This window comes from Lontra canadensis, unplaced genomic scaffold (genome assembly GCF_010015895.1).
Source record: "Lontra canadensis isolate GAN:19392208 unplaced genomic scaffold, GSC_riverotter_1.0 scaffold132, whole genome shotgun sequence".
NCBI lineage: Eukaryota > Metazoa > Chordata > Mammalia > Carnivora > Mustelidae > Lontra > Lontra canadensis.
The window spans coordinates 624,064-651,894 of record NW_022631126.1 but is presented as its reverse complement, the minus strand read 5'-3'; the positions used below and the strand labels follow the sequence as shown (position 1 = coordinate 651,894).

Sequence of the window (27,831 nt, the reverse complement as noted above, 5' to 3'; positions counted from 1 at the left end):
AACGAAACAAAGAGTCAACCCACGGAATGGGAGAAGATATTCGCAAATGACACAACAGACAAAAGGCTGATAATCCAAGATCTAATAAAGAACTCCTCCAACTCAACACTCAAAAAACAGAAAATCACATAAAAAAATGGGCAGAAGACATGAACAGACACTTCTCCAAAGAAGACATACAAATGGCTAACAGACATGAAAAAATGTTCATCATCATTAGCCATCAGGGAGATTCAAATCAAAACCACACTGAGATACTACCTTACACCAGTTAGAATGGCCAAAATGAACAAGACAGCAAACAACGTGTGTTAGAGAGGATGTGGATCTTACACTGTTGATGGGAATGCAAGTTGGTGCAGCCACTTTGGAAAACAGTGTGGACATTCCTTAAGAAATTAAAAATAGAGGGGCACCTGCGTGGCTCAGTGGGTTAAGCCTCTGACTTCAGCTCAGGTCATAATCTCAGGGTCCTGGAACTGAGCCCTGCATTGGGTTCTCTGCTCGGCGGGGAGCCTGCTCCCCCCCCCCTTTCTGCCTGCCTCTCTGCCTACTTGTGATCTCTCTTTCTCTGTCAAATAAATAAATAAGATCTTTATTAAAAAAAAAAGAAATTTAAAATAGAGGTAATAGGGTTACTGATTGGCTCAGTCATTAAGTGTCTGCCTTCGGCTCAGGTCATGATCTCAGGGTTCTGGGATCAAGTCCCACATCAGGCTCCCTGCTCTGCAGGAAGCCCACTTCTCCCTCTCCCGCTCCCCTTGCTTGTGTTCCCTCTCTCACTCTCTCTCTGTCAAATAAATAAAATATTTTTTTAAAGATTTTATTTATTTGATAGACAGAGATCAAAGTTGGCAAAGAAGCAGGCAGAGAGAGAGGAAGGGAAGCAGGCTCCCTGCCAAGCAGAGAGCCCGATGCGGGGCTTGATCCCAGGATCCCAGGATCATGACCCGAGCCGAAGGCAGAGGCCCCAACCCACTGAGCCACCCAGGTGCCCCAATAAATAAATCTTTAAAAAAAAAATAGAGCTACTCTATGACCCTGCTATTGCACTACTGGGTATTTGCCCCAAAGATACAGACGTAGTGAAAAGAAGGGTCATCTGTACCCCAATGTTCATAGCAGCAATGACCACAGTCACCAAACTGTGGAAAGAGCCAAGATGCCCTTCAACAGACGAATGGATAAGGAAGATGTGGTCCATATATGCAATGGAGTATTATGCCTCCATCAGAAATGATGAATACCCAACTTTTGTATCAACATGGACAGGACTGGAGGAGATTATGCTGAGTGAAAGAAGTCAAGCAGAGAGAGTTGATTATCATATGGTTTCACTTACTTGTGGAGCATAAGGAATGACATGGTGGATATTGATTGAAGGAGAGGAGAAGTGAATTTGGGGAAATCAGAGTGGGAGACAAACCACGAGAGACTGTGGACTCTGAGAAACAAACTGAGGGTTTTGGAGGGGAGGAGATGGGTGTTGGGAGACCCTGGTGGTGGGTATTAAGGAGCACTGGGTGCATGGTACCTAAACAATGAATCTTGGAACACTGAAAAAATTAAATTAAATTAAAAAATGTTTTTGAGGACATAAAAAAAAAAAAAGATGTGATCCTTTCAGGGGTGCCTGGGTGGCTCAGTTGTTAAGCATCTGGCTTTGGCTCAGGTCATGATCCCAGAGTCCAAGGATGGAGCCCCGAATTAGGGTTTTTGCTCTGCGGGAGGTCTGTTTCTCCCTCTCCCACTTCCCCTCTTTGTGCTCTCTCTCTCACTGTCTCTCTGTCAATTAAATAAATAAATAAAATTTAAAAAAAAACAAAAAGAAAGTGATCCTTTGAGAAATGGATGATTGTAGGGGTGTTTGGCTAGCTCAGCTGGTAAAGCACGTGACTCTTGATCTTGGGGTCATGAATTCAAGTCCCACTTTTGGCCTAGAGCTTATTTAAAAAAAAAAATAATGATGTAGTCCTGTCACTTTCTGCCTTTCAATAGCATCCCATTTCAATAGCTCAGAAAATAAAGCCCCAGATTTCCCTCACTTATTTAACAAATGTTTATGGAGCCCATGTTATGTGCCAGAGATTGTGTTAGGAGCTTGGGATAAATCAGGAAAGCAGACAAATATTCATGCTCTGGTGTTACATTTTATTTTATTAAAGATTTTATTCATTTGAGAGAAAGAGAGAGCGAGCACAAGTGGGAGAGGGGCAGAGAGAAGCAGGCTCCCTACTGGGTGGGGAGCCCCACATGGGGCTCAATTCTAGGACCTTGGGATCATGACCTGAGTGGAAGTCAGATGCTTAACCAGTTGAACCACCCAGGCACACCTGGTCTTATATTTTAGAAGAGAAGATAAAAGGGGCATCTGGGTGGTTCAGTTGATTGAGCATCCGCCTTTTGATTTGGGCTCAGATCATGACCTCAGGGTCATAGGATGGAGCCCCACGGTGGGGCTCAGGGCTCCATGCTCAGTGGGGAGTCTGCCTGAGATTCTCTCTCTCCTTCTCCTTCTGCCCCTCCCCCTACTCTTTCAAACAAATAAATAAGTAAATCCTTTTAAAAAGATGAAAAAGTGCACAATCAATACATAAAGTATATAGGATCTTATTGGTGATAAATGCTACAAATAAAATAAAAACTAGAGTGAGGGGAATGGAGGTGACTGCAAGTTTAAATAGGATGGTCAGGGTGGGCTTCATTCAGTTGACATTTGGGGGAAGGCTTGAAGGAGGTGAGGGGTCAGCTATGTGGGTATCTAGGGAAGGGCGTTCCAGACAGAGAGGACAGCCAGTAAGAGGCTCTGAGGCAGAACCTACCTGCTTTGCTTAGAGAGCAACAGGGAGGACAGTGTGGCTGGAGCCATTGCATGTGGGGGGTAAGGACAGAGAGAAAAGAGCGGGACAAATCTTTTAATCGTTCTGTAAAATGATAATAATAATAGTTGCTGCATCATAGGGTTGCTATGAAGATTAAATTTGTACAACACACGACTCATCAGAGTGCCCAAGCAGTGGTGGACTGTGCACGAGTGTTATGAAACGCCCGGGTGCATGTCCACCCTCCGCCGCCAAGTGTCAGCAACGAGTTCAGGCCGAGCCGGGGCCAAGACAGCCAGGTCAAATGGGGTGAAGTCCTGCCCAGACGCCTCCCGCCTCTGGGCCACTACAGCAACCCTCTCCTGGACAAGCCGCGGCCACGTGAGCGCCGAGCTCTGGCACACTGCAAGCACTCCGAGTCCTTTGCTTCTCTGCGCATGCTGTCCTCCCCACCAGAACCAGCCTTCCTTCTTCCTTCTTCCACCGGCTGGAGCCGTGCCTGCCTCCAGAGCTCAGAGGCCTCGTGGCCCCGTCCAGGATATTGCCAGGAAGCTGGAAAAGAACGGGTGGGAATGGTGTGAGGATGAGGGGGCACAATGGAAATCCAGAGACTCAGGGAGCCCTATCCTCGTGGTATACGCAGACCTTCCTCCAGTTCCTCAGGCCCTCTGGCCCTGGTAAAGGGTCCCACCTCTGCTGAAGTTTAAAGACAGGCTTTGGGCTCCAAAGATGTTGCCTGCTTCATTTAATCCTTTTTTAATTAAAAAAAAAAGAAGGGGGGGGATGCCTGGTTGTCTCAGTCAGTTAAGTGTCTGCCTTGCACTCAGGTCATAACACCCCTGGGATCCTGGGATGGAGTCCCGCATCAGGCTCCTTGCTCCCCGGGGAATCTCCTTCTCTCTCTGCCTGCCATTCCCCCTGCTTGTGCTCTCTCTGACAAATAAATAAGTAAATACAATATTAAAAAGAAAACTTATATCAAAAAATTTAAAAGTGAAATTTAAAAAAATATTTAGAAAATACATAATCATGGTAAAGAAAAATCCGATTAGTACAAATACAAGTACACACACACACACACACACACACAGAGTAAAGTCTCTCTATCACTCCCTGCCTAGGAAAAGTAAATAGTTTTTTTCACTGGTTTCTGCATTTGGTCTCACCCACATCCAATCTTCCAAACATTATAGCCACAGGATTCTATCTAAGGAGCAGATCAAATTAAAACTCTTCAATGACCTCTCACTCTCTCAGGATGAATTGCAGGCTCCTTGCCCTTCACGATCAGGCTCTCGTCACCCCATTCAGCCCTTCTTCCTAGACTCCACATGGCTGCAGGCATATCCTCAGATTATCCAGACTATTCTCTGTCTTGTCATGCCCTTCCCACTAAGGCTTGGGTACCTGACCACATCCTACTCATGCTGCACCTGTACCAATGTCCCAGACCCTATCTGATGCTTCCTTCCTGTGCAGCCTTCATCAGGATTTAGGACACTGAAACTTTCTTCCTCTGTGGGTCAGGGGAGGGTCCACTTATTTGATTCAATACGCCAGCTCCTCTTCTGGCACAGAAAAGTCACCCAATCAGCACGTCAGGCATGAATGAATAATAATAACATACTCACATCGTGCTAATTTCATGCCTGGCACTGTTCTAGGCAGTTTACATCTATAAACTCATATACCCACACAATCCCAAATTTGGTACATCCTAATTTTACGAACACAGAAATTAAAGCATGAGGCAGTTTAAGTCAAGTCATTCCAGATGGTAAAAGTGGCTGAACTAGGGTTTGAACCAGCAGTCTGGTTTTCCACAAATGAGTCAAGAAATAATGGTAGGGAGGGATGGGACCGCAGGGAAGGGAAGCAGGCAGGATTTGGTCTGCGTGCTTCACATCTAAAGGTCTTCTCGTCCTCTCCCATTTCGCTCCCAGGAAGCCTGTTTTATAAAACAGGAGACAGAGACCCAGGGAGACCACAGGAAGGAGCCGTGGAAATTTATCTGGGGGTCCAGGAGCAGGGGCGTAGCTGATGGTCTGGCTCCAAACTACAACTCCCAGGAGGCACCGGGCCCCCAAAGCCCACACGACGTCACGGCGGCAGAGGGCGCAGGCGGCTCGGCTCTCCCGGCCCGTCTACCGTTGGGCCATTCCGCTCGGACCTCGGCCCTGGCCCTGGCCCTGGCCCTGGCCCCGGCCCAGGCCCAGGCCCCGCGGTAAGTGGAACAGCCGGCGCGGACCCTGCCTGCCGAGGCTTGCGGCGCGTGCTCGTAGCCTCCGGCATTGAGCTGGACCGCGGGGTGCGGGCGGACCGGGGTGGCATCTACCGTAAAGGGGGGGATCCGGGCCGAACCAAGTGACCCTGCGGAGGGGGAACCCAGACGGCGACTCCGGGGCCGCTACTTCGATGCAGCCGGCCCCCGGGGGCACAAAGCTGTGCCACACACAGGCAGGCCACGCTCGTGGGGGCCCGGGTCTGAAGGCGCTGGGTAGGGGTCAGCCCCGCCCCCTGAACGAGGGTGCCCAGGACCACCCGGAGGGGTGTTGTTTTCGGGCTGGACGCGTCTGAGGATCCCCTCCCCTCCAGGCACCAGATAGAGCCTCAAGTTGAAGAATAGCCCGGGAAAACAAGGTTGTACGGGCTCGGCCCGTGTGTGTTTGGGGAGGTGGTTGCATGGGTGGGTATAGAGATTGCCCAGGTCTGATGATACCAGTGTCCACGTGGAGATATGGTGCAAATTGTCTGGATTCGGATCCTTACAACTACCCCTTCCCTTTCCCCGGCAGATGGGAGCTGCTCCCTGGGGGCTGAGCTTGTCAGCATCCCTGACCTGCCGTCGTTGCTCCTGAAGTCAGAGAAAAGCCCCTGCCCACCCATACAACCCCTGCCCCGCTTTGGGGTCGCCTTGGTGTATCCAGTGCTCTGCCCTAGCAGCCGCCTAGTCTGAAAAGAAACAAAGGAGCAGAGCAGGACAATGATACTGGCGTCCGTGCTGGGGAGTGGTCCCCGGAGCGGACCTCCACTCCGGCCCTTACTGGGGCCTGCACTCTCGCTCCGGGCCCGCTCCACATCAGCCACCGATACGCACCACGTGGAGATGGCGCGGGAGCGCTCCAAGACTGTCACCTCCTTTTACAACCAGTCGGCCATCGATGTGGCCGCAGAGAAGGTGCGCAACTGGGCAGAGGTCCGGTCTGGAGCTGGGGACGATGTTCAGGGAAGGGGTGGAGCTAATGTGGTGGGGGCGGGTGTTGCAGATCCAGTCCTCAAAGTCCCCTCGCCCCTCCAGCCCTCAGTCCGCCTCACTCCGACCATGATGCTCTATGCTGGCCGCTCTCAGGATGGCAGCCACCTTCTGGTAAGATTCCAGCCCCCTTGGTTGGTTCTTGGTTCCTGCAGCCCAGGCACAGCCTGTCTGGCCCTGGCCCTGACTTCCCTCATTTTTCTTAGAAAAGTGCCAGGTACTTGCATCAAGAGCTGCCAGTGAGGATTGCTCACCGCATCAAGGGTTTCCGGAGCCTTCCTTTTATCATTGGCTGCAACCCCACCATACTGCACGTGGTAAGGTGGCCTCAGGGGGTGTGAGTTTTTCTAGAGGGGACTGTAGATCAGTGTGCCCACTGCCCACGGGGCGTATCGGGAGACGGGAACAGAGTGGGAGAACCTTCTCTACCAAAAGGATTCAGGGCCAGAGGGCTCAGACACAAGCCCTCGGAGGCCAAAGCTGCATATTTACTGAGGCTTAAAAGGCCACAATGGAGGTTTAAACCAAGTGCATTGGGGTGGATGGCAATCCCCATGGGTAAGCATGGGTGGCTGTTCTCCACCCAGTGCCCACAGCATCCCTGTGAACTTCCACACCTCTTCCTTGCAGCACGAGTTGTACATCCGTGCCTTCCAGAAGCTGACAGACTTCCCTCCGGTGAGGGCTGGGCCAGGGCAGGGTGAGGGGCTGAGAGGTCAGGGCCAAAATATCCAAGCTCATGACTCTGTGGCCTGTAGATCAAGGACCAGGCGGACGAGGCTCAGTACTGCCAGCTGGTGCGACAGCTGCTGGACGACCACAAGGATGTGGTGACCCTCTTAGCGGAGGGCCTGCGCGAGAGCCGGAAGCACATAGAGGTCAGGGGCAGCACAGTGGGCACCCGGGCCTGTTGGGGGGCCTGGGAAAGGCACGGGGTTTCTGAGGACCCACTCTTCACAGGATGAGAAACTCGTCCGCTACTTCTTGGACAAGACACTGACCTCGAGGCTTGGGATCCGCATGTTGGCCACACATCACTTGGCGCTGCATGAGGACAAGGTGGGGGTGTTGGGATCTGAGACCTACCAGATGGGGTGCTGGGATCTGAGACCTTCCAGGTGGGGTGCTGGGATCTGAGACCTTCCAGGTGGGGTGCTGGGATCTGACACCTACCAGGTGGGTGCTGGCATCTGAGAACTTCCAGGTGGGATAGACGGGACCAAGCCAGGGTCCCCTGGGGCTAGGGGCTGGGCCAAGGGCCTGGAAGAGGCTTGGGGCTGCTTCAGGGGTCCAGAGATGGCAAGGTGTGGGTCAAGGTACTGCTAAGTACTGACTTTCTTTCTCTTGCCAGCCCGACTTTGTTGGCATCATCTGCACTCGCTTGTCGCCAAAGAAGATTATTGAAAAGTGGGTGGACTTCGCCAGGTGAGGCTAGAACAGCTAAGGGGGTGGAGGGCTTCTGGCTGGGGAGGGTTGGGTCTGAGCCCTTGCCTGGGACAGGGTTTCTCAAATGTGGCACTATTAACATTTTGGGTCAGATAAATCTTAGGGGCTGTCCTGTGCTTATTTGGATCTTTAGAAGGAATCCTGGCTTCTATTCAGTACAACTCGCAGTTGTGGCTAAGGAAAAATCTCTCTAGAAATTGCATCTGGGGTTGGTGGAGGCAGAACCACCTCTGTCTGAGAATCACTGGCTAGGTTTGCTCCTATCCACAGACGCCTGTGTGAACACAAGTATGGCAATGCCCCCCGCGTCCGCATCAATGGACACGTGGCCGCCCGTTTCCCCTTCATCCCTATGCCGCTGGACTACATCCTGCCTGAGCTCCTCAAGAATGCCATGAGGTAGACTGGCTGGATATGTTGGAAGGGGGCAGACAGGAACTGGGGTGAGGCTGGGGCACCACCGCCTACTGGTGTTTCCTCCCCACATAGAGCCACCATGGAGAGTCACCTCGACACTCCCTACAATGTCCCAGATGTGGTCATCACCATCGCCAACAATGATATTGATCTCGTCATCAGGTTTGGCCTGAGTGGGAGTTAGGCTGGGAATGTGGGGGTCGCTATTTCTGCCTTGCTGCATGACCTTGAGCCAGGAGCTGCTCTACTCTGAGACTTGGTCCCTGGTCAGACAGAATGCTCTCTGGTTTTGAATGCCGTGAGTTGGATAGGAATGGATCTGGGGCTGGCTGCAGGTGCCAAGTCCTATCCTTGTCAGCAACTGAGGGGCCTGGAGTGGGGAGTTAGGAGTAACCAGTCCACGATGTTGGGTTGGTAATAAGTGTAAAATCCCATGAGAAGGTGTAAGCAGCTAGTGGCCCAGGCAGAAGTGAGGATGGAAGGATGTTCCTTAAAAAACAAGGGCCAGGGTCTGGATGGATCCCATCCCATCCTTGGGTGGAAGGGGCAGGAAGGCAGACTTGGCAGTTTATTTGAGAGGTAGTGAGGCTCCCACCAAAGCGGAGCCAAGCCCATGTTATCAACATCTTGCCAGGATTTCAGACCGGGGTGGGGGCATCGCTCACAAGGACCTGGACCGGGTAATGGACTACCACTTCACTACAGCTGAGGCCAGCACCCAGGACCCCCGGATCAGCCCCCTTTTTGGCCACCTGGACATGCACAGTGGCGGCCAGTCAGGGCCCATGCACGGGTGAGGCCCCACCTGGCCAGGATGGAGGGGTAGGGGGGCCCCAGGAGACCTAAGCCTCTGAAGCTTCTATCCTGTCCCCCTGCCCATCCCAGCTTTGGCTTCGGGCTGCCCACGTCACGGGCCTACGCGGAGTATCTCGGCGGTTCCCTTCGACTGCAGTCTCTGCAGGGCATTGGCACAGACGTCTACTTGCGGCTCCGGCACATTGATGGTCGAGAGGAAAGCTTCCGCATCTGACCCCACAGCCCTCGGCCTACTTGCCTGCCTCACCTGGGCCCCACACCCTGCCAGGACCTTTTGGGCGAGGCAGGGTGCCACCCTGGTCCACATGCTGCTGCATCTTGGGTCTTCGGGCCCCAAACAGATGGAATTCCATGGAGCCCGGTGCCACCCCTCCTCTACAGAGGTCCACTGCTTCCCTGCCTCCAGACCTTGGAGGAGAGGAAGTGGGGACCCTTGAGGCCTCCAGCACCAGCTCCTTTATTCTCGTTCCTGGGGAACCCCGACCTTGACCTGCTGTTTGTTATTAAAGTTCACATTTTGAATGCCCTCTTGGGCCCCGTGTGTGGGGAGGGCAGGTGAGCTTTTGTTGCCACCCTGTTCTGGTTCCCTGGGCCCTTGGGTTAATGTAGCTTGTGTCCCAGTCTTGAACTGTCCAGACAGCCTGTCAGGCCAGGTATAGAATTGCCCCCAAAATCTCTTTTCATTTAACAAATGTTAAATTTCGTTTAACAGATGTTTCTGGGTCCCAGCCTATATTGAAGGCCCAAGCTGGCCCAGCCTCAGGCCTCAGTTCTGACACCTCCCTTCCTGGCAGTCACAGGTTCTGGAGGTGAAGGTTACCAGACTGGGCAACCTCCTTGAGCCACCTGATTCCTGAGTAAGGTTAAAAATACTGCCTGCCAGCTGTGCCTGCTTCTGCCAAGAAAAAGGAACATATAAAATTATATCCTGGCAGGCCCCAGGGGACAGTGGGGCCCTGGTAGGGGAGGGCAAAAGGAAAGGGCTCCAGACAGCAGGTGGGGACCCAAGGGAGGGGAAGAAGGGCCTGAAACCCTGCTTGGTGGGACTGGTGATAGAAGTAGGGGATTGAGGAAGACAGGAATTGTATCTGGAGGTCAAAAGCCAGGTGGTAGAAACCATAGTGACTTAGCAGGCTGAAAATCCTGCTGGCTGTGGCGCAGGGGACGTGGCTGGAGTCTGGCCAGGAAATACAGGCTTTTATCCTGTAGGCAGCACGAATCCATGGACAGATTTTCAGCAGGGCAGGGATGTTTCCGGTTGGATTTCCTAGAAGCAGACGCTGAAAGGAGGCTTTGTGTCTATGTGATTTGTTGAGAAAGTGCTCCAGTTAGGGAGTAGGAGAAGCAGGAAAGGGAAGGGCAGGAGGCCAGACAAGGATATCATCTCAGGCAAAAGTTCAGGGCTAGCTAGTAAGTTCTGCCTTAGAGTTGGAGGCAAGAGAGCTAAGTTCCACAGTCATTGATGAACTGTGCTTGATAATCATTGGTTAATGTCTGTATTGGAAAGTAGGGGTGGATAGGTACTTAAACTTCCAAACTGAAAACTTCCCTTTGCTTTTTTAAGATTTTATTTACTTATTTGAGAGAGAGGAGAGAGAGAATCCCAAGCAGAATCTGTACTGAGCCCAGACCCCACCACAGGGCTTGATCTCATGACCCTGAGATCATGACCTGAGCCAAAATCAGAGTCAAACACATTACTGAGATCATGACCTGAGCCAAAAGTGGGAGTCGGATGGATATGAAACCAACTGAGCCACCCAGGCTGAGCCACCCAGGTGTGTCCCCACCCACCCCCCCCTCACTCCTCCCAGCCCCCCACCTGCCTTTTCAGCTTTATTTAGGCAAAACAGCTTTATTGGCCCAAGGGATAGTTTCATAAAGAGCCTCTGGCTTTTGAATGCACATCAGAAGTAATCTGGATCTGAAGAAGCAACAAAAAGAGATTCCAGAGGGTCTGGGTGAAGCATCCACACAGTTCTAGAAATAACAGATTTGCACATTAGAAGGAGGATTAGAGGGAGACTAGTGAAGAGGTTGGTGTAGTAACCTGGATCAGGGATTTATAAAGCCTGGGCTAATCCTCAACTAGAAAGGACAGCAGCCCTGTAACAAGATGTTGGGTGAAGTCAAAAGTGAGGCACCAGGACCATGGGTGGAGAGAATAACAGTCTTGAAGATGGTGGGGGGGTGGGTAGGATGGGAGAAGGCACTGTGATTTTTTTTTAAAGATTTGTTTTAGAGGGTGGGGAGGGGCAGAGGGAGAGGGAAACCATCCTAGGCAGATACTGTGCTGAGCATGGAGCCTCATGAGGGGCTCTATCTCATGACCTGAGCAGAAACCAAGAGTCCAAAGCTTAACTGACTGTGCTACCCAGGCGCCCCAAGGCATTACAATATTTTTTTCTTGCCTGACTTATTTCTTTGGCTTATTATGCAGCCAAACACTTGGCATTCACTGCTCACTCTCCCACCAATTCTCTGATTTCCGAAAGTTACTAGTGCTTCCCACTGCCATCACCCCACCCCCAGCGAACTCCTTTACTTCTTGATCTGAAACTCAAGTTCCAACTCCGTTAGAATTGAACATTCCACTCCATTAGAACTGCTTTTAATCCCAATAACCAATCTGTAAGTCAAAGAAAATTCAGAGAATGGCCAGAAAGAATGTTTATTGAGTACCTACCCTGTTTGACACTGTGCAACACACTTTATATACCAAAGAGATAGGTAAATATATGGCTTACCCTTTATATAGCTATATAGGTTATACACTTATATATAATTTAACCTTCACCGGCACTCTGAGGTTGAACACCCTTGCACAATTTACCCAGAGCAGGGTCAGAACCCAAGATTCCTCACTAAGCTCAAGATGTTCTCCAGTATGTCCACTGCCTTTGACTAGATTGTTTAGGGGATGTCTGTTGTGCAGCGCCTGGTTCTGAGAAAGGTTTCATTCAAAAAAGAAAAAAAAAAAAAAGAAAAAAAAGGTTTCATTCTATGAGAGCAATTTACTGGCTATCTCTGGACACAGCCATCCTGTTCCCCTCATCCTGATTGAAGGAAGGCGGCTCCTTCAATCTTTATAAAAGGGGTGATCTGGATTAGTCTGGCAGAGATGGGCGGCGAAAAGGTGGGTGTTAATTCGGGGCTCAAAGCCTTAATGCCAGGCAGCCAGGGAGGCCGCTCTAGCTCGCCCCGGTACCGGGTAAAGTGGGGGTAGCACCTCTGCCAAGGGGCACACCCTCGCTTCCTCGGGTACCAGGCACTTTAAAAAGACCGGGCTGAGTCATCACACCAGGAAAATCTCTTTCAACTCGAGGTCCAGCCATATTTCCAGACGGAAAAAAATCCCAGGGCAATTGGCACAGAAAGGTCAAACTTGGGCCGGGGCGGGGGTAGGCCGCGTTAACCAATGAGCTCTTGCCATGTCACAGATCCCACCCTCAAGTGGGCAGCGGCCTCCGCCACGCGTCGCTGACCCGGAACTAAAGTGCTGCGCGGCGCCGGATTCTGGCGTCATCTCCACTACAGCGATGGCGGCGCAGGGAGCAGCTGCTGCGGTTGCGGCGGCGACTTCAGGGGTCGCGGGGGAGGGCGAGCCCGGGCCCGGGGAGAATGCGGCGGTCGAGGGGACCGCCCCGTCCCCGGGCCGCGTCTCTCCTCCGACCCCGGCGCGCGGCGAGCCCGAAGTCACCGTGGAGATCGGAGAAACGTACCTGTGCCGACGCCCGGACAGCACCTGGCGTGAGGGCGGGGCCCAAAAGGCCAGGGGGCGGGGTCTGAGGGCGGGTTCTCTGAGGGGCTGGGGTCATGAGGGCGGGGCTTTGAGGGAGGAACGCGGGGCTTTGAGGGAGGAACGCGGGGCTTCGGGCGGTCCCCGGCGCCGCCTCCAAACCCCACTAGTCAAGACAGTCACCGAGTTCTTCTAATGCTATGTAGAGCTCCCATTTCACTTGCTCGTCCAATCTCAGGCTTCATTGCCTTTTCAACAAAATCTTGGTTCTTTGCTGGTGTCTCTTGTCTCTGCGACTTCCTCTTCTAGCCCTCTTTAACAAGCGCCAGTGGAGAGGACCTACGGAAACAACAAAAACGAACTTCCCTTCCCCTTCCCTCTCCTCATCTTTAGAATAAACCCCAAATTCCTTAGAATGGCGTGCATCTTTTTGACCTTTCTGGTTCCTAGCCACCCCTAGCAAAGGCCCTTACCAGAGCAGACCACATTGTACCTTCTGAAGACCATATGCCTTTTACCGCCTGTGCCCGCTGCTTTGAATGTCCTTTCTTTCCTTTCTCCTGGTTCACCTGGTTAGCTCTTACTCAGCCTTTTAACATACCATCACTCCTGTGATGCCATTACTGACTCCCTTCAGGCAGAGTGAGTCGTTCCTTTCTGTATGTGCCTGCAACATTTTCTTCATACCTCAGCCATGGTATATGTGACCTATGTTGTCATTGTCTGTCTGCGTCTTCCTCTGTCAAAGTGGGAATTTTCTGGAGGGCAGGACCTCTGGTGATTCACTGCTATGTCTTCTCTACCCAGCAGTAGCACAGCATAGGACCAGACACACAGTGGTTGTCTTACTCATTTGTTGAATGGTCTGCTAGTTGTCAGGTACTATGCTAAAACCTTTAGAAGCATTAAGTCACCCTCTGAGACGGGCACTATTATCCCTGTTTTGTAGATGAAGAAACCGAAGGTCAACCAAAATAATTTGCAGTTAAATAAAGGACGTGGGGAGCTGGGGTTATATATAAACGCGGAGCCAGCCCTCATGACTCCTGAACAAATGAACAACTGAGTATAAAACAAACATTGAGTTTGGAGCCAGACTTAAGCTCAGTTAAGTGTTAACTTCTTAGCACTTTGTACATATGTGAGCCTGGGTAAGCCTCCGTTTTTCACCTGCAAAGTAAGAGTAACAGCTCCAACCTGGCCCACTTAACAGGCAGTGACCAATGGAATGGCAGATGTGGCCAGGTGCTATTAGCTTATGTGTGACCCTGGAATCTGGAAACTGCTCCTCGGTGTGAAGGACCCTTCTTGTTCATTCCTGCCTTCCTTCCTGATGATCCTAGCCTTTTTCTTTCCCAGATTCTGCTGAAGTGATTCAGTCTCGAGTGAATGATCAGGAGGGCCGAGAGGAATTCTATGTACACTACGTAGGCTGTGAGTGACTTGGGGGTATTCGGGCCTGGGTTGGGGGAGAGGGATGGAAGGGCAGCTCACTCACGGCCCGTCCTCACAGTTAACCGGCGACTGGACGAATGGGTAGACAAGAACCGGCTGGCGCTGACCAAGACAGTAAAAGATGCCGTGCAGAAGAACTCCGAGAAGTACCTGAGTGAGCTGGCTGAGCAGCCCGAGCGCAAGATCACTCGCAACCAGAAGCGCAAGCACGATGAGATCAATCACGTGCAGAAGGTCCGGGCCCCTCCCCTTCTCCAAGGCCCCAGGAGGCTCAGCTGCCTCTGCCAACTAACTCCCTTGAGTCCCGGTGCTAGAACCACAACAGCTTCTGTTTCTTAAGCTTCTGCAGTGTGTCAGGGACTTTGCCCGTGTTTTGCCAGATAGTCTTCGCAGAGAAGAAAAGTGAGGCTCAGAGAGGGCAGGCGCTTGGCTACAGTCTCACAGCAAGGAAGTGGCGCAGCTGGGACTGGAACTCAGGGCCTCCTGCAGCAGTAGGCTTCTTTGTCTCCTATTTGCCACGCCACCTTAGACAAAGGTTTGAAGTCCAAAAGGAAGGAGGAGAATGAATGATTTGGGGCACTGCTGCTGCCCAGCACTGGGCTGACTCCTGCACCTATATAAGCTCATCATATCCTTCCTGACCATCCAGTGCCATGGCGATCATGGTTTCTGTAGATGAGGAAGCAGCATCAGAGAGGTTAGGTAACATGCCCAAGGTTACACAGCTAGTAAAAGGGTGGGCTGGGATTAGAATAATAATGGCAGACATTTATTGGCTTGTGAGCCGAAGTTATAGGCTTAGTATTTTAATAGATGATCTCACTGAAGTTTCACAGCAGCCTTGTGAGGTAAGCAGCGTTATTATCTCCAGTTTACAGGGAGGAACAGATAAGTTTTAAGAATATGGTCAGGAATTAGATTTGCCAGCTTCTGGATTGTCTGACTTCAGGGCACCAGAGCCCTTAACCATGACTTCACCACATCCTTAGAAACTCAGGCTACTTGATCCAAAACTTGGAAGGATCCTTCTTGATCCAAAAGCTGGGTATTTTTATCCCCAATCCATGCCACCCGTGGGGGTTGCTTTCCCCCCCCACTCTGAGCCTCAGTTTCTTGATTTGTAAAATGGGGAGCGCAGATGAGACCAGGATTTATTGAGTTCTCAAGCACTTAGACATTCATTAGTTTTAGCCAACTGTGTTTTCCTTCTGAGTGCTCATTGTGTGCATATTCTGTGTGCTTGCTTCTGAGTGCTCATTGTGGCAATGTTTTTCCAACTGGGGGGGGCACGGCCAAATTAGTTCAGTGGTTTGTAACAGGCTTTTAAATTTAAAAATGAAGAAAGAGGGATGCCTGGCTGGTTCGGTTGGCGGAGCATGTGACTCTTGATCTTGGGGTTGTGAGTTCGAGTCCCATGTTGGGTGGAGAGGTTACTTAAAATGAAAATATGGGGCGCTTGGGTGGCTCAGTTGGTCAAGTGTCCAACTCTGATCTCAGCTCAGGTCTTGATCTCAGGTTCATGAGTTCAAGCCTCGCATTGGGTTCCACGTTGAGTGTGGGGCCTGGTTAAAAAAAAGAAAAGAAAAATAGGGTAAGATAGGAAATGTCAGAGTACGTTGCACTTTATTAAACATTATATATTGTTTTTGAGAAGCTTTTATTTCATATACAAATACATGTAATGTGTATGCACGGACAGGTCAGCTGGGTTACAGTGCTAACCATTTCCTGCTGTGGATCATGATAAAAAAATTTTGAAATACCCTAAGCTGCAAAGACCCTGCAAGGTCTAAGGCAGCAGTGTCCTACTGACCTTCCAGTGATAAGTGGAAATATATCTGTACCGTCTGATAGAGTAGTGCCGCTAACCATATGTGGTGACCGAGCACTTGGGTGTTTCGTGTATCTAAATATTAAATCTGTGTTAAATTTAATGAATTCAAATAGCCACCTGTGGCCAGGTCTCAGTTTCTCTTAGTTTCCTCAAACAGGTTGTGCTGGCACATTAAAGTCTCAAAAATACCTGGAAGCTGGTAGTCAGCAGGGATGACAATGGGCCAGTGGTGATAAAATCAAAGGATGATGGATAATCGGGGAGTTAATAATAAGCAAGGTTCTTCAGAGCCAAATTAATGTTTAATTTTAAATAAATTGCAGCATTTAAGAAAAGTAGTGTTTTTGTAATTCTTTAACACATACGCAGAAGAGGATTGTCTTTTGTGAGAATTGGGAAGTGGGTTTTTAAAGAGGCATGTGAGGAGAAAAATCCTTCTTCCCTCATCTTTGCAGGGGTTAGGTTTGGAGTTGGACCAGCCAGGGGCCTGTGTTCAGCGGTGCTGGGTACCAGTTCTGTAACCTGACCTCTCTGTGCCTCAGTTTCCTCTTTGTGCCATGTGGATGATGAGCACTCCTGTCTCAGGGTCTTTGTGAGGGCTAAAGAAAATAATGCCTGTGGAGTGTTTGGCACTTGAAATAAATGGCAGTTAGCTAGTCCCCAAAGACAAGTGACCTCACCTCTCCCTGCCTCTTTACTTCTCTAAAATAGAAATAAAAAGGCTATGTCTCAGCGTGGCTGAAAAGGTTCCATGAGGCCACATAGGCCAGGTGCTTAGTGGAAAGGGATCTGGGGAAAATGCTGACCCCCTCCTGCCTTCCCAGCCACAGGGCAAAGCTGCCGTCTCCCATGGTGTAGGTCATAGGCCTTCCTGGGGTCCCTTTCCATTATCAGGCTGTGTGCTTGGTTCCTTCTACAGAGTCTGGCTTAGGAACAAGATGTGCTATGAGGGTGACATGACTTTTAGTCCCTGATTTCTAAGGACTTGGAAGATTGGGGAAACTAAGTGGCAGCAGGCAGAGTGGATTGTTGTTAACAATGCATTACAAAACTTGGAAGGGAGAGGGCGTGTTCTGTGGCGGAAGGATTCAGTCAGGTCTCCCGGAGAGGGTGGGCGGGGCGCAAGGCCTTGAAGGACAGGAAAGAGCACAGTAAAAACAGTTACACACAATGGCTCACAAAACTGCCTCACTTCACACTCCCCTGGCTCACGCTCCATGCGAGGCTGAATAAGCAGTTTTTGGAGGTCAGGGAGAGGGAACTGCGTGCGCACAGCATGAAGGCCACGGAAAGAGGGGCGTTGAGAGCGTAGAGGTGAAGGAGCTGTACCTGGAGCCTGGGAATCTGCAGAAGCTTAGTTAGGGGTCCAGACTGGAGATGGTGGCAGTGGCTCTTCGGAGTTGGCCAGAGAAGAGTTTCAGAGAGGGACCAATGGCAGAGACATCAAGGAGGAAGAATTGACAGACCTTGGCCCTTCATCAGATGCCAGGCTAAGAGGAGGAGGAGTCCGAAGAGCAGACCTGCTATTGGTCTTGGACAGCTGGACTGAGGGTGCTGCTTCCAGTGAGAGGGGGACCCCAGGAGGATTAAGAGGTTTGCGGGGAGGACGGGTTGAGTTCCTTTCTGGATACCTAGAGTCTGATGTGGCTGTGGGAGGGAGCAGGCAGCTCCCTGGATCTGGTGCTCAGGAAAGAGGCCCAGTCACACTGGGATGTCCAGCACCAGTTCCTGCTCGGCACAGAAGATAAGATCCGGTATTCATCTGTCTCATGACAGTTTGAGCAGAGCTGGATTGATCCTTTTGTGTAGCTGAAGCTCTTACCAGCCCGAGGGCTGGAACCAGACCTCTTGATCCTAGCCCTGTTCATCTGGCAAAAGGTCCAAACTTGGATGTGTGGGTGGGTGGGTAAGGCAGGAGAGGAGATTGGCCCAGCCAGCTTCAAAACCACGTCAAACAAGTTAGCTGTTCATGTGGTTATTAGTGTCATATAGGGGATGAGATCTGGAAGACAGGAGGGAAGCACTGGGTTTCTGGTGCAGGGGACACCACTTGACCACCACTTCTGTTTACCTCTGTTCACGGCTCTGTCCTTGCGCAGACCTACGCAGAGATGGACCCCACCACAGCAGCCTTGGAGAAGGAACACGAAGCGGTAAGCAGGGGCCGGTCTCCTGACTGTGGGCCCTCCTTTGCCTGGCTTTCCTTGGCCCTGAGCCAGCCACCGCCCTGCCCTCCCACCTTACCCACAGATCACCAAGGTGAAGTATGTGGACAAGATCCACATCGGAAACTATGAAATCGATGCCTGGTACTTCTCACCGTTCCCCGAAGACTACGGGAAACAGCCCAAACTGTGGCTCTGCGAGTACTGCCTCAAGTACATGAAATTTGAGAAGAGCTACCGCTTCCACTTGGTGAGACGGGGCCCACTGGACCTGGCGAGAGGGGTGTGCAGGCTGAGGGGCTGAGGCAGCAGCCATAGGGAAGAGAGACAGGTCCAGAGGAGTTGAGTGCGAGGAAAAGCTGCCCGTTGGCTCAAGAGCCCTGGGTTCTAGGCCTGGCCTTGCCTGGCTGGAGTGGAGTGACTGTGGCCAATTTGCTGCCTTCCCCCAGGCCTGAGTTTCCTCTTCTGTGGAATGGGGATGGTAATCCCAGCCCTTACCGCCTCCTCAGGTCAACCTAGACCCCACATGTTCATCAAGGCCAGCCCAGTGCCAGATTCCTCAGGAAAAAAGAGGAAGTGAGCATAGCTCTTGAGCAGTGGAAGGTGTGGACCAGATGGGAAGCGTTGGCAGAGGCGGAACGGGGGTGTGGGGTGCTGGGGGCTCACAGCGCTAGCACAGCAGGGCGGGTCCCGAAGGGCGTAACCGGAGGCAAATGTATGCGGTTAAGGGATCGCCGCTGTCATGGATGAGAGCCCTCCAGAGTCCTCCAGAGCCAGGCTGACCCTAACTTGAGACCATCTAGCTGTGTGATATTCAAGCCAGTTACTTAGCCTCTCTCTGCCTTGGTTTCTTCATCTGTAAAATGGGCTCTGTCTCCTCAGGTAGTTGGGAGGATTACTTGATGTAGGTGAAGTATGGGGCCCAGGGTCTATAGATGGGGAAACAGAAGTGGAGACCTGTTGCAAGCCACACACAGTGGGATGGGGGCTCCCAGCAGAAAACCTTAAGGTCTCAAGCCCTCATCTCCCCATCCACACCCCCAGGGCCAGTGTCAGTGGCGGCAGCCCCCCGGGAAGGAGATCTATCGCAAGAGCAACATCTCTGTGTACGAGGTCGATGGCAAAGACCACAAGGTGAGTTAGGGGGCCTAAGTGCTGTGGGGAGGTGGGGGCAAGCACCTCCTGGGTGATCCTCATTGTCACCAAAGGGTAGAGGCCGGCCTGAGGACAAGCCCCAACCTAGGAAAGGCCTGTGAGATCATGCTTAGCCTGGCGAGGGGCCTGTGGTGGGGCACGGTAAACACCCGACCATGGGGTACCAGCCTTGGGGACCAGGTTTCTGTTCTGTCCCTGAAGACTTTTCTACTGATGGGGTGGCTTAGCTTGGGTCATTTCTGGCACCCAGAGTGAAGATTCTTGTGCCAGATGCTGCTTCTAAAAGAGCTTTCTCTTTCTGCCTGAAGGAAAGCTTTCTTCCCTGGGAGGGGACGGCTTTCTGTGAGACTTGCTGCCCAAGAGCTGTGTAGCTCCGAGAGCGGAGTTCCCGGTTTCTGGCCACAGGACCTCAGGGGGCAGGGTGGGGCATTTGCGGCCTGCTTTGCTGCCATTGAGCACCTGGCCTTTGCCTGGTCAGTCTGGGAAGCTCTCACCAAATGTCCCTGTTTTCCAGGGCAGGGGGACAGTAGAGGGTAAGGCAAAGAGGGCAGGTTTCTGAGTGGTTCCTGCTTCCAGTTGTGCTGTGGTTGATTAGCTGACCTTGGACAAGTTACTTAACACTGTTTGTTCCTGTTTCCTCATCTGTAAGATAGGAGTCATGATAATGTTTACCCAATAGGATTGTTGGTGGAACAAATGAGACAGCAATGTCAAGTACTTAACACAGTGTCTGGTATCAAGAAGATGCTTAGTAAACATGGGCCTTTATTATTATTGGTGACCTCCTTGTGTTCAGCCAGCCTTGAGATAAATAGCTCAATGGGAAGTATTTGCTCTTAGCCTGGCCTGGGTCCCCTGGTTTGCCTTTCTGAGCATGAACAGGGGGAGTGGCAGAACGGGCTCCAGCAGGAGGTGTGGGTGTTCTTTCTAGCTCTACTCTGTGAACTTTGAAGCCTCAGCCAAGGACTTCCCCTTCCCAGAACCTCAGTTTCCTCCTAGGTAAAATGGGCTAGCAATTCTGGACTTCACAATCGTTGGGTCAAATAAGAGTGGATGTAAAAGGTGTCATAAACCAGAGGGCCTCTTGGTCTGTGCCATGAAGCCAACCATTCTCTGTCCTGATGTTGGTCTAGCCTGGGTGCATAAGGAGGGCTGCCGAGGCCCAGCAGAGGAGTATGGCCAGGTGGGCAGACAGCTCAGGCTTTGGAAATCGGCTCAGAGCCATCCATTCAGCAAATATTTATCAAGCACCAAGCTTCCTGCTTAGCCATGTGCTGTCTGTTGAGGATACAGCTATGAACAAGACAGAACTTGTATACCAGTTTGAATCCTGCCCTAGCACTCACTAGCCTTATATCAGCCACTTACCTCCTCTGAGCCTGTTTCCTGATTTGAAGTGTAAGAGTTAATGTCCCTGAAAATTCAACTCCTACTTAGCACTCAGAAGTGGTAACTGATTGGGATGCGTGGCTGGTTCAGTCAGTGGAGTGTAAGACCCCTGATCTTGCTGGTGTAGAGATTACTTAAGAATAAAATCTTAAAAAAAAAAAACAACTTTTTTGCCCATGAGTCCTATCCCCATGCTTTAACTAAAAACAAAAACAAAAACAACACCTTTGGGGCACCTGAGTGGCTCCGTTGCATGTCTGACTCTTGATTTTGGCCCAGGTCATGATCTCAGGGTCATGAGATCAAGCCCTGCGTCAGGCTCTGTGCTCAGTGTGGAGTCGGCTTGGGATTCTCCATCTCCCTCTGACCCTCCCCCCACTTGCACATATTCTCTCTGAATAAATAAATAAAATCCTAAAAATGCCAAAACAACTCACCTTTTTGCACCGGGGAGAAAAAAAGGAAGTTGTCATTGATTAATCCAGCTGTCTGGTTTTTAGTTTCCCTGTCCATCAGAAAATGACTGTAAGACTCCTCTCAGTTCTAAAACTTCTATTCTGGGGAGGAGCCCACTTCTCCCTAGTGTGGCACTGGCTGCTCTCTGAAGGCTGGCATTTGCAGAGCAGGGTAGCAGCCACTGTCCAGGCCTCACTGAAGTTGGGGGTGGGGGGCAGCTACACCTGCTCCCTGAGCCTGCCTCCCATCTTCCCCACCCCTCAGATTTACTGTCAGAACCTGTGTCTGCTGGCCAAGCTTTTCCTGGACCACAAGACCTTGTACTTCGACGTGGAGCCCTTCGTCTTTTACATCTTGACCGAGGTGGACAGGCAGGGGGCCCACATAGTTGGCTACTTCTCTAAGGTGCTGGATTGGGAAGCCCAGGTTGAGGGAGGGTGGGGACTCTGACCTGGAGAGGTTAGGCTGAGCCTCCCCAGTGGTCCTGACCACACACTACCGTAGGAGAAAGAGTCTCCAGATGGCAACAATGTGGCCTGCATCCTGACTCTGCCCCCCTACCAGCGCCGTGGCTACGGAAAATTCCTCATTGCTTTCAGTGAGTGGTTCCTGGCCTGTGGAGGAAGGGGCAGCCAGGGCGGGGGTGCTGGGGCAGGGCTGGGTCCTCCGGAGGCTCCTTCCCTCTGCCACCAGGTTATGAGCTCTCCAAGCTGGAGAGCACGGTCGGCTCCCCAGAGAAGCCACTGTCCGACCTGGGCAAGCTCAGCTACCGCAGCTACTGGTCTTGGGTCCTGCTGGAGATCCTGCGAGACTTCCGGGGCACACTGTCCATCAAGGACCTTAGGTGAGGGCCCTGGAACCCTTAAAGAGGAAAGGACTCCTCTAAGACGCTGTGATCCTGTGTCCTTTTCCCCTTTTGCTTTCCCAGTCAGACCCCACAAGGGGACTGTCCGCAACATCTGTGCTAATCCCTTTCTGCAGCCAGATGACTAGCATCACCCAGAATGACATCATCAGCACCCTACAGTCCCTCAACATGGTCAAGTACTGGAAGGGCCAGCATGTGATCTGTGTCACACCCAAGCTGGTAGAAGAGCACCTCAAAAGCGCCCAGTATAAGAAACCACCCATAACAGGTGGGTGGGGGGCTGCCCAGGGTGTGTGTGGTGGGGGGTAGGTGTTAAGATCTCCTGGGATCCAAAGCCACCTTTTGGCTGTTACATGATCCCAAACTAGTCTGACCAGCTCCCAGGATGGAAGCCCCGCCCCCTCCCCAGGACTCAGTATGCCCTTATTCTCACCTGGAGGTGAAACCTGGCCTGGGCCCAGGGGCCCAGCCCCGCCTCTCATGCCTCTCTCCCCACAGTGGACTCAGTCTGTCTCAAGTGGGCACCCCCCAAGCACAAGCAGGTCAAACTCTCCAAGAAGTGAGTGGGCTACGCCCCTGCTGCCGGACCCGTGCTTCCCTCCCTACCACCCCCCTTCCTGCCTGTAAATATGTACAGACCTGTTTCATCTTTTTTTTTTTTTTTTTTTAATAAAGTAAATTCTGCCAGTGGTTCTGGACTTTGGAAGTGGGAGGGAGAGGCCAATAGCTGCTGTTCTTCGTCGCACGTCACACACACAGCCAGTGGCGCTCAAAACTTCATTCGTGCTTGTTCTTTCTATCCCTCACCCCAAGCCCAAGTCCAGTTCCGGTGGGGGCTCAGTCCTCCGGAGTCTAGAAGTCGAGGTTCAAGGAGGGCATGGCAGCCGATGGGGCAAGATTAGGGCCTTTTCTGTTCTTGAGAACATGCCGCCCAGAGGCAGCCCCAGCTCAGGAGACAAGAAGAGGGGGAAGTGACAGGGCTCGTCAGGCAGATGGAGTGCTCCCGGTGCTGGAGCCGGCCCTCCGGCAGCAACTGGCTAGGCAGGTGCCCCGTCTTCTGGAAACAAAGCGGGGAGTCAGGGCTCATTTTCATCGTTAAGGGTCCTCAGGGGCTCCATAGGAGTCCAACCAGCAGGTGAAGGTGGACAGAGGTTCTAGCCAATACCACAGGTGGGAAACCACCTGACTGTGGGTTGTAGTCCCAAAGAACAGACCCAGAAGAGGGGACTCCTGCAGGTCCGGGGAGGAAGGAGTGGCTCCAGCCAGTCCCCAGGCCCAGAAGATGTAAGGAAAGGGCCAGGTCCATTCCTGGGCCAGGTGTCTGTCCTCGGGTACAGTGTGGAAGTCCAGGAAGCAGGGTCAGCTCCCAGGATGACCCGCTTAGCAGATGAGGCCCAGGGTCAGGCCTAATGGCAGCAGAAGGATGAGCCCCAATAAGCCCCGGACTGGGGCTGAGCTGAAGGCCTGATGGTTGACACAGAGATGGCCGTCAGGCTGGGACTCCTCCACATGGGGCACCACACGAGGCTGGAGCTCTGTCACGTGATAGTGAATCCAGGAGGCATAGCTGGAGGTCAGAGTGTACACACCAGGCCTGTTGGGGGCCCCACAGGCATCCCCCCAGCTCACGATGCCTGCCAGGTACCAGAGGCCCCCCACAGGGCAGGAGAGTGGGCCCCCAGAGTCTCCCTGAAAAGAAATAGAGTGACTGTTAGGATGAAGCCCTGGGACCTCAGGTCAGCCCCGCCAGACATGCCGACCCTCATCTGCTAAGAGGCACTTGTCTCCCAGGACCCCCTGCATTTACCTGGCAGGCATCTTTGCCCCCCTTCACGTAGCCGGCACACACCATGTCCTGCTGGATGCTGTGGGGCTCCTCGGGCTTGGCGCCAATGTTGTATAGGCACTTACACGTCTCACGGCTGATCAGTGGCACCTCAAGTTGCTGTAGCTGCCGGGGTGCCAGGAGGCTCACTGTGGGAGCAAAAGATGCTCGCCTGGGGCCTCCTACCCCTGAGTCAGGTGCACCCCCCACGCATGCCTCTAGAGGTCTGCGCCCACCTCACCTGAGGGCGCCACGTGGCCCCATCCAGTGACAGTGCACTGGAGGCCATTGGGGAAGGAGGCGTTGGCCGCAGGGAGGCAGATGGGCCGGATGTGGCGGGAGAAGGTGACGGGCCTATTGAGCCGGAGGAGTGCGATGTCACCCTGGGAGCCCTCCTGGCGGTAGCTGGAGTGGGGGATGACCTGGGCCACGGTGCGGACCTCGGCCTCAGAACTGTAGGAGTCCAGCTGGTGGGCCCCCAGCTTTACTTCATAGTCTTCCCTGAGGTGCTCCCTGCAGGCAGAGGGGCCAAGACTGGGACCCAGGAGATCTCTCCTAGTTCCCTGATCCCTGGTAGGGATCCCTGTTCCAACCAACCCCAAGTTCTGTTCCCAAATGAAGGGCATTTTAGATCCTGAACTGTGTATTAGTTTTATCCTGTGACCTATGACCTGTGACCTGACTTTCACTCCTGACACATCCTTTCAGACTTCATTATTGCTACCCCTAGACCCAACCCAAGCATCCCAACCTCTGGCCTAGATTGATCCCTCAACTTTGACCTTAGCCCACTTTTGACTCCCTGCCCAGCTGCCCTCTGCCCAGCCCGGTACCTTGGGAAGCAGTGAGCGGCGGAGAGCACCCACTGCTCAGACACGAGAGAACCGCCACACACGTGGGTGCCATCGTAGGTAATGCTGACCTGCCAGGGCCACTGGCCGGCGTCTGCGCCACTACCACCAGTGATGCGTGCTTGGAAGGTCACACCACAGGAAGCTGTCCAGAAAGGAAGGGGAAGGGGTCAGGTCCTTCTGGGGTGCACCCCCTACATCAGGTTCCTCGGGCCTGCCACGTCGCGACAATCTGTTTTGGAGCTTGGGAAGTGAGTTCACAGGAGCCAGCCACCTGTTTGTCCCCGTCCCACTGCTCAGTGGGCATGGTTAGTTCTGCCCCCTTACCATCCTCATTACCTAACCGGGTTTCATCCAGCTTCCTTTCTCTCAGGTCCTACCTTCCGTCCACTCCTCACAAGTCAGAAGATCTTTATAAATGACAAATGTGATTAGGTCACACCTCAGCTGAAATCCTTTCCTGGCTCCTCACTGCTCTTAAGATACATTCCAGACCTTCCATGACACTACCACCTACTCTAGCCATCCCTCGGGACACTTCCTGCCACACACACTGGGCAACACACTTGTTTGCCTCTAGACCTTTGCTTATCCAGGTCACTCTGGCGCTCGGGCATACCTTTCCGCATCCCTTCTCAGCTCAGCAAACCTATTTGCCTATGGAGGTGATTCAAATGTCAGCCTCTCCTGACTGGGCAGGCTGAGTTGGACGATGCTGGCAGCTCTTGGCACAGGGGGGTGGGGGAGTGGGGGGGGTGCATGCCTCCCCCAACACTGTCCAATCACACAACGGTGGTGCTGGTGTCTGCGACTCTGTTTCAGCTGTCCCCAGTCCGGGCATTCCCTAGTGACAGGGACTGGAGCAGATCTCCTTGTCCCCTGGGCCCAGTCCAGGGTTGGGCACGCACACAGCTGGAGTCATGGATATGTGTTGACCAAACAACTGGACTCCCACCTGGAACATCTTGTTTCCAGGACAGCCTCACCCCCACTGAGGCTATGGCCAATTGGAGCCGGACCCAACAGCCCATCACAAAGTCACCTTGCCTGGTACAGCGAAACTGTCCAGCCAAGCTCCTCCTCCTGCCCTCATCATAACGACAATAGTTACTATCTAGTAGCTGATCAAGCACCTCACTGGGCTGCGAGAGGGCTTTCACTTCCTTTATGTCCCTGAGTCCTCACTGGGCTGCGGGAGACAACCAACATCGACTTCATTTTTGAGGCAAGAGGACTGGCCAAGAATACACAGCCAGCAGTATGCGGTGAGGCTGGGCGTGAAAACCAGACTCAGAGTCGGGTCGTGTGCCTTGCCAGGAAGTAACCCTTGGTTGGTTTTCCGCAAAGGTCGTACCTTTGGAGTCAGACCTGGGTCTAAAATCCCAGCTATCGGGGTGCCTGGGTGGCTCAGTGGGTTGGGCCTCTGCTTTCGGCTCAGGTCATGATCCCAGAGTCCTGGGATCGAGCCCCGCATCGGGCTCTCTGCTTACGGGGAGCCTGCTTCCCTTCCTCTCTCTCTGCCTGCCTCTCTGCCTACTTGTGAACTCTGTCAAGTAAATTAAAAAAATAATAATAAATAAAATAAAATCCCAGCTATGCCTCCGACTGGCTGTGTGCTCTTGGGCAAGTCACTTCTCAGTACCTCAGTTTCTTTCTCCATGGAATGAGGGCTATAATCCCCATCTCCTGTACTAATGGGAGGATTTACATAAGGCAATAAGGGTGGGTAAAACGGCCCTCCAGGGAGAGGGGGTCAGGCACTCAGGAAACATTCCATTGGAATCTGAATCCAAGTCCCCTTCGTTTCCCCTCCCCCACACAACCCTCACCTTCATCCCCATCAGCCCCTGGAGGAGAGAAAGAGGGAAGGGAAACAGGAAAGACTAGAGGTCCCTGACCCCTCAGCACCTGCCACTTCTCCAGAGGATTGTCCCTCACCCTGTGCCCCTCAGGAGGCCAAAGCTGAAGGGAAGGGGGAGGCCCAGATCTAGGGAGGTTGAAGCCGGGCGTTCCTGAGCCCAGGATAAGGGATGTGCCCAGAAAAGTGTTATAACCTCTGCTTATGTCCACCACCCCTCCCCCGGGCCCCACACTCTGACCGATGCAAATACTCACCAAGTCCGGACTGGAATAATCCAAGAAAAAGCAGAATGGCCACAGCCCCCAGCCACCCAGGCCCCAGGCCTGCCCTGTGGGCCATGGCCCAGGACCAGGGCCCCTGGGGAGAGACACCAGGCACGCGAAGGGAAGGTACCTAGGGCTGGTTTCAAAGACAAGTTCCAGGTATCGGCCCCAGAGGGAAGGGATCTTGGAATTCGAGCTGCGAAGGGGGAAGAGACGTCCAAGGCTAGCTTCCAAGTCAGGGATAAGGCACAAAGGGAGACGCTGGGGTCTGCGCAGCCCGCCTAGAGGACACGTCTCCAGCGGGGCCTGGCTACGTAGAGACCTTCCAGAGCGCGGATCCCTGGGGAAGGGCACCTACCTGTGCCTGCCCCTCCCCTAGCCCCGCCCTTCTTGCTTAGCTCCACCAGCTTTTCCTGGTAACAGAGTCCTAAGCCCTCCCAGACCCCCAGGCTCTCTGTGTGTGTTTCTGTGCGCACGCGCGCACAAATCCCTGATAGACTCCCTAGAATGTGACCCCACTGCCCTCTGTCCCAGGTCTTGCAAGCTCTCAGACCAGTTATGTCCCCCAGGGCCTGGCCCAGCCTTGGTTGTCCTGGGGCGGTTGTGGTTCTGACCTTTTTTCCCTCCTTAGGCCTGGTGACCAAGCCCAGGACACCTGGGGCTGCTCCAGGCTGGCCATTTCAGGCCCCTCTGTAGAGTCTGCGCGTCACCTGTGTGCGGTGAGGTGTGCTGAGTGGGATGGCAGAGCCAGTCATCTTACAGATATTTCCCCAGGGCCTACTATGTTCCAGGCACAGGAGACAAAAACAGACACCATCTCTGCCTTCGCTGAGCTCCCCGTGAAATAGGATGACAGTTCTGAATCAAATAATCACACAGAAATTATGGAATAATTTCAAGCCAGGCACTATGGTAAAGAAGAATGGGGGCTCTGGGGGCCTGTTCACAGAATTTTGACATAGGTTCACATCAAGAAGGACTCCTCAGGAAGGCTGGAGGGGCTCTGGGAAGGTGTCAAGGCAGGTAGAGGAGAAGGGCAATCCAGGGAAAACCTTCTCAGGTGGAGGAAACAGGTGGCACAGGCTCACATGACGGAGGTCCATGGGACCAGTTTGGGGGTCAGGTTCATCCTCTGACCCTTATGGGTCTGTGGGCAACTGGGATGTATGTTGGCTTCAAGCCTCAGAAAAATAGAGGCCCACTCCCCCGCCTACTT

At 52.7% G+C, this 27,831-nt stretch overlaps 3 protein-coding genes across 3 annotated transcripts; 2 read left to right on the top strand and 1 right to left on the bottom strand.

Annotated features, from left to right (window-relative positions):
• Positions 1 to 5,018: 5,018 nt before the first annotated feature.
• Positions 5,019 to 9,280, top strand: BCKDK (branched chain keto acid dehydrogenase kinase). The gene is made up of 12 exons (XM_032842607.1): positions 5,019 to 5,046; positions 5,618 to 6,000; positions 6,121 to 6,189; positions 6,282 to 6,392; positions 6,706 to 6,753; positions 6,834 to 6,953; positions 7,036 to 7,134; positions 7,427 to 7,500; positions 7,792 to 7,920; positions 8,011 to 8,100; positions 8,573 to 8,731; positions 8,824 to 9,280. Exons 2-12 carry the CDS (start codon positions 5,806 to 5,808, stop codon positions 8,966 to 8,968), a joined length of 1,239 nt encoding a protein of 412 aa, XP_032698498.1. The 5' UTR covers positions 5,019 to 5,046; positions 5,618 to 5,805; the 3' UTR covers positions 8,969 to 9,280.
• Positions 9,281 to 12,275: 2,995 nt separating this feature from the next.
• Positions 12,276 to 22,475, top strand: KAT8 (lysine acetyltransferase 8). The gene is made up of 11 exons (XM_032842713.1): positions 12,276 to 12,504; positions 13,853 to 13,927; positions 14,007 to 14,182; positions 17,882 to 17,935; positions 18,033 to 18,197; positions 18,992 to 19,081; positions 21,212 to 21,352; positions 21,452 to 21,545; positions 21,641 to 21,791; positions 21,929 to 22,083; positions 22,314 to 22,475. Exons 1-11 carry the CDS (start codon positions 12,294 to 12,296, stop codon positions 22,376 to 22,378), a joined length of 1,377 nt encoding a protein of 458 aa, XP_032698604.1. The 5' UTR covers positions 12,276 to 12,293; the 3' UTR covers positions 22,379 to 22,475.
• Positions 22,476 to 22,798: 323 nt separating this feature from the next.
• PRSS8 (serine protease 8) lies at positions 22,799 to 26,969 on the bottom strand. Its single transcript, XM_032842714.1, has 5 exons — positions 26,607 to 26,969; positions 24,474 to 24,636; positions 23,882 to 24,153; positions 23,623 to 23,789; positions 22,799 to 23,504 (listed from the first exon to the last, which is right to left on the bottom strand). The coding sequence occupies exons 1-5, from the start codon at positions 26,689 to 26,691 to the stop codon at positions 23,196 to 23,198; spliced, it is 996 nt and encodes a 331-aa protein (XP_032698605.1). The 5' UTR covers positions 26,692 to 26,969; the 3' UTR covers positions 22,799 to 23,195.
• Positions 26,970 to 27,831: the final 862 nt, after the last annotated feature.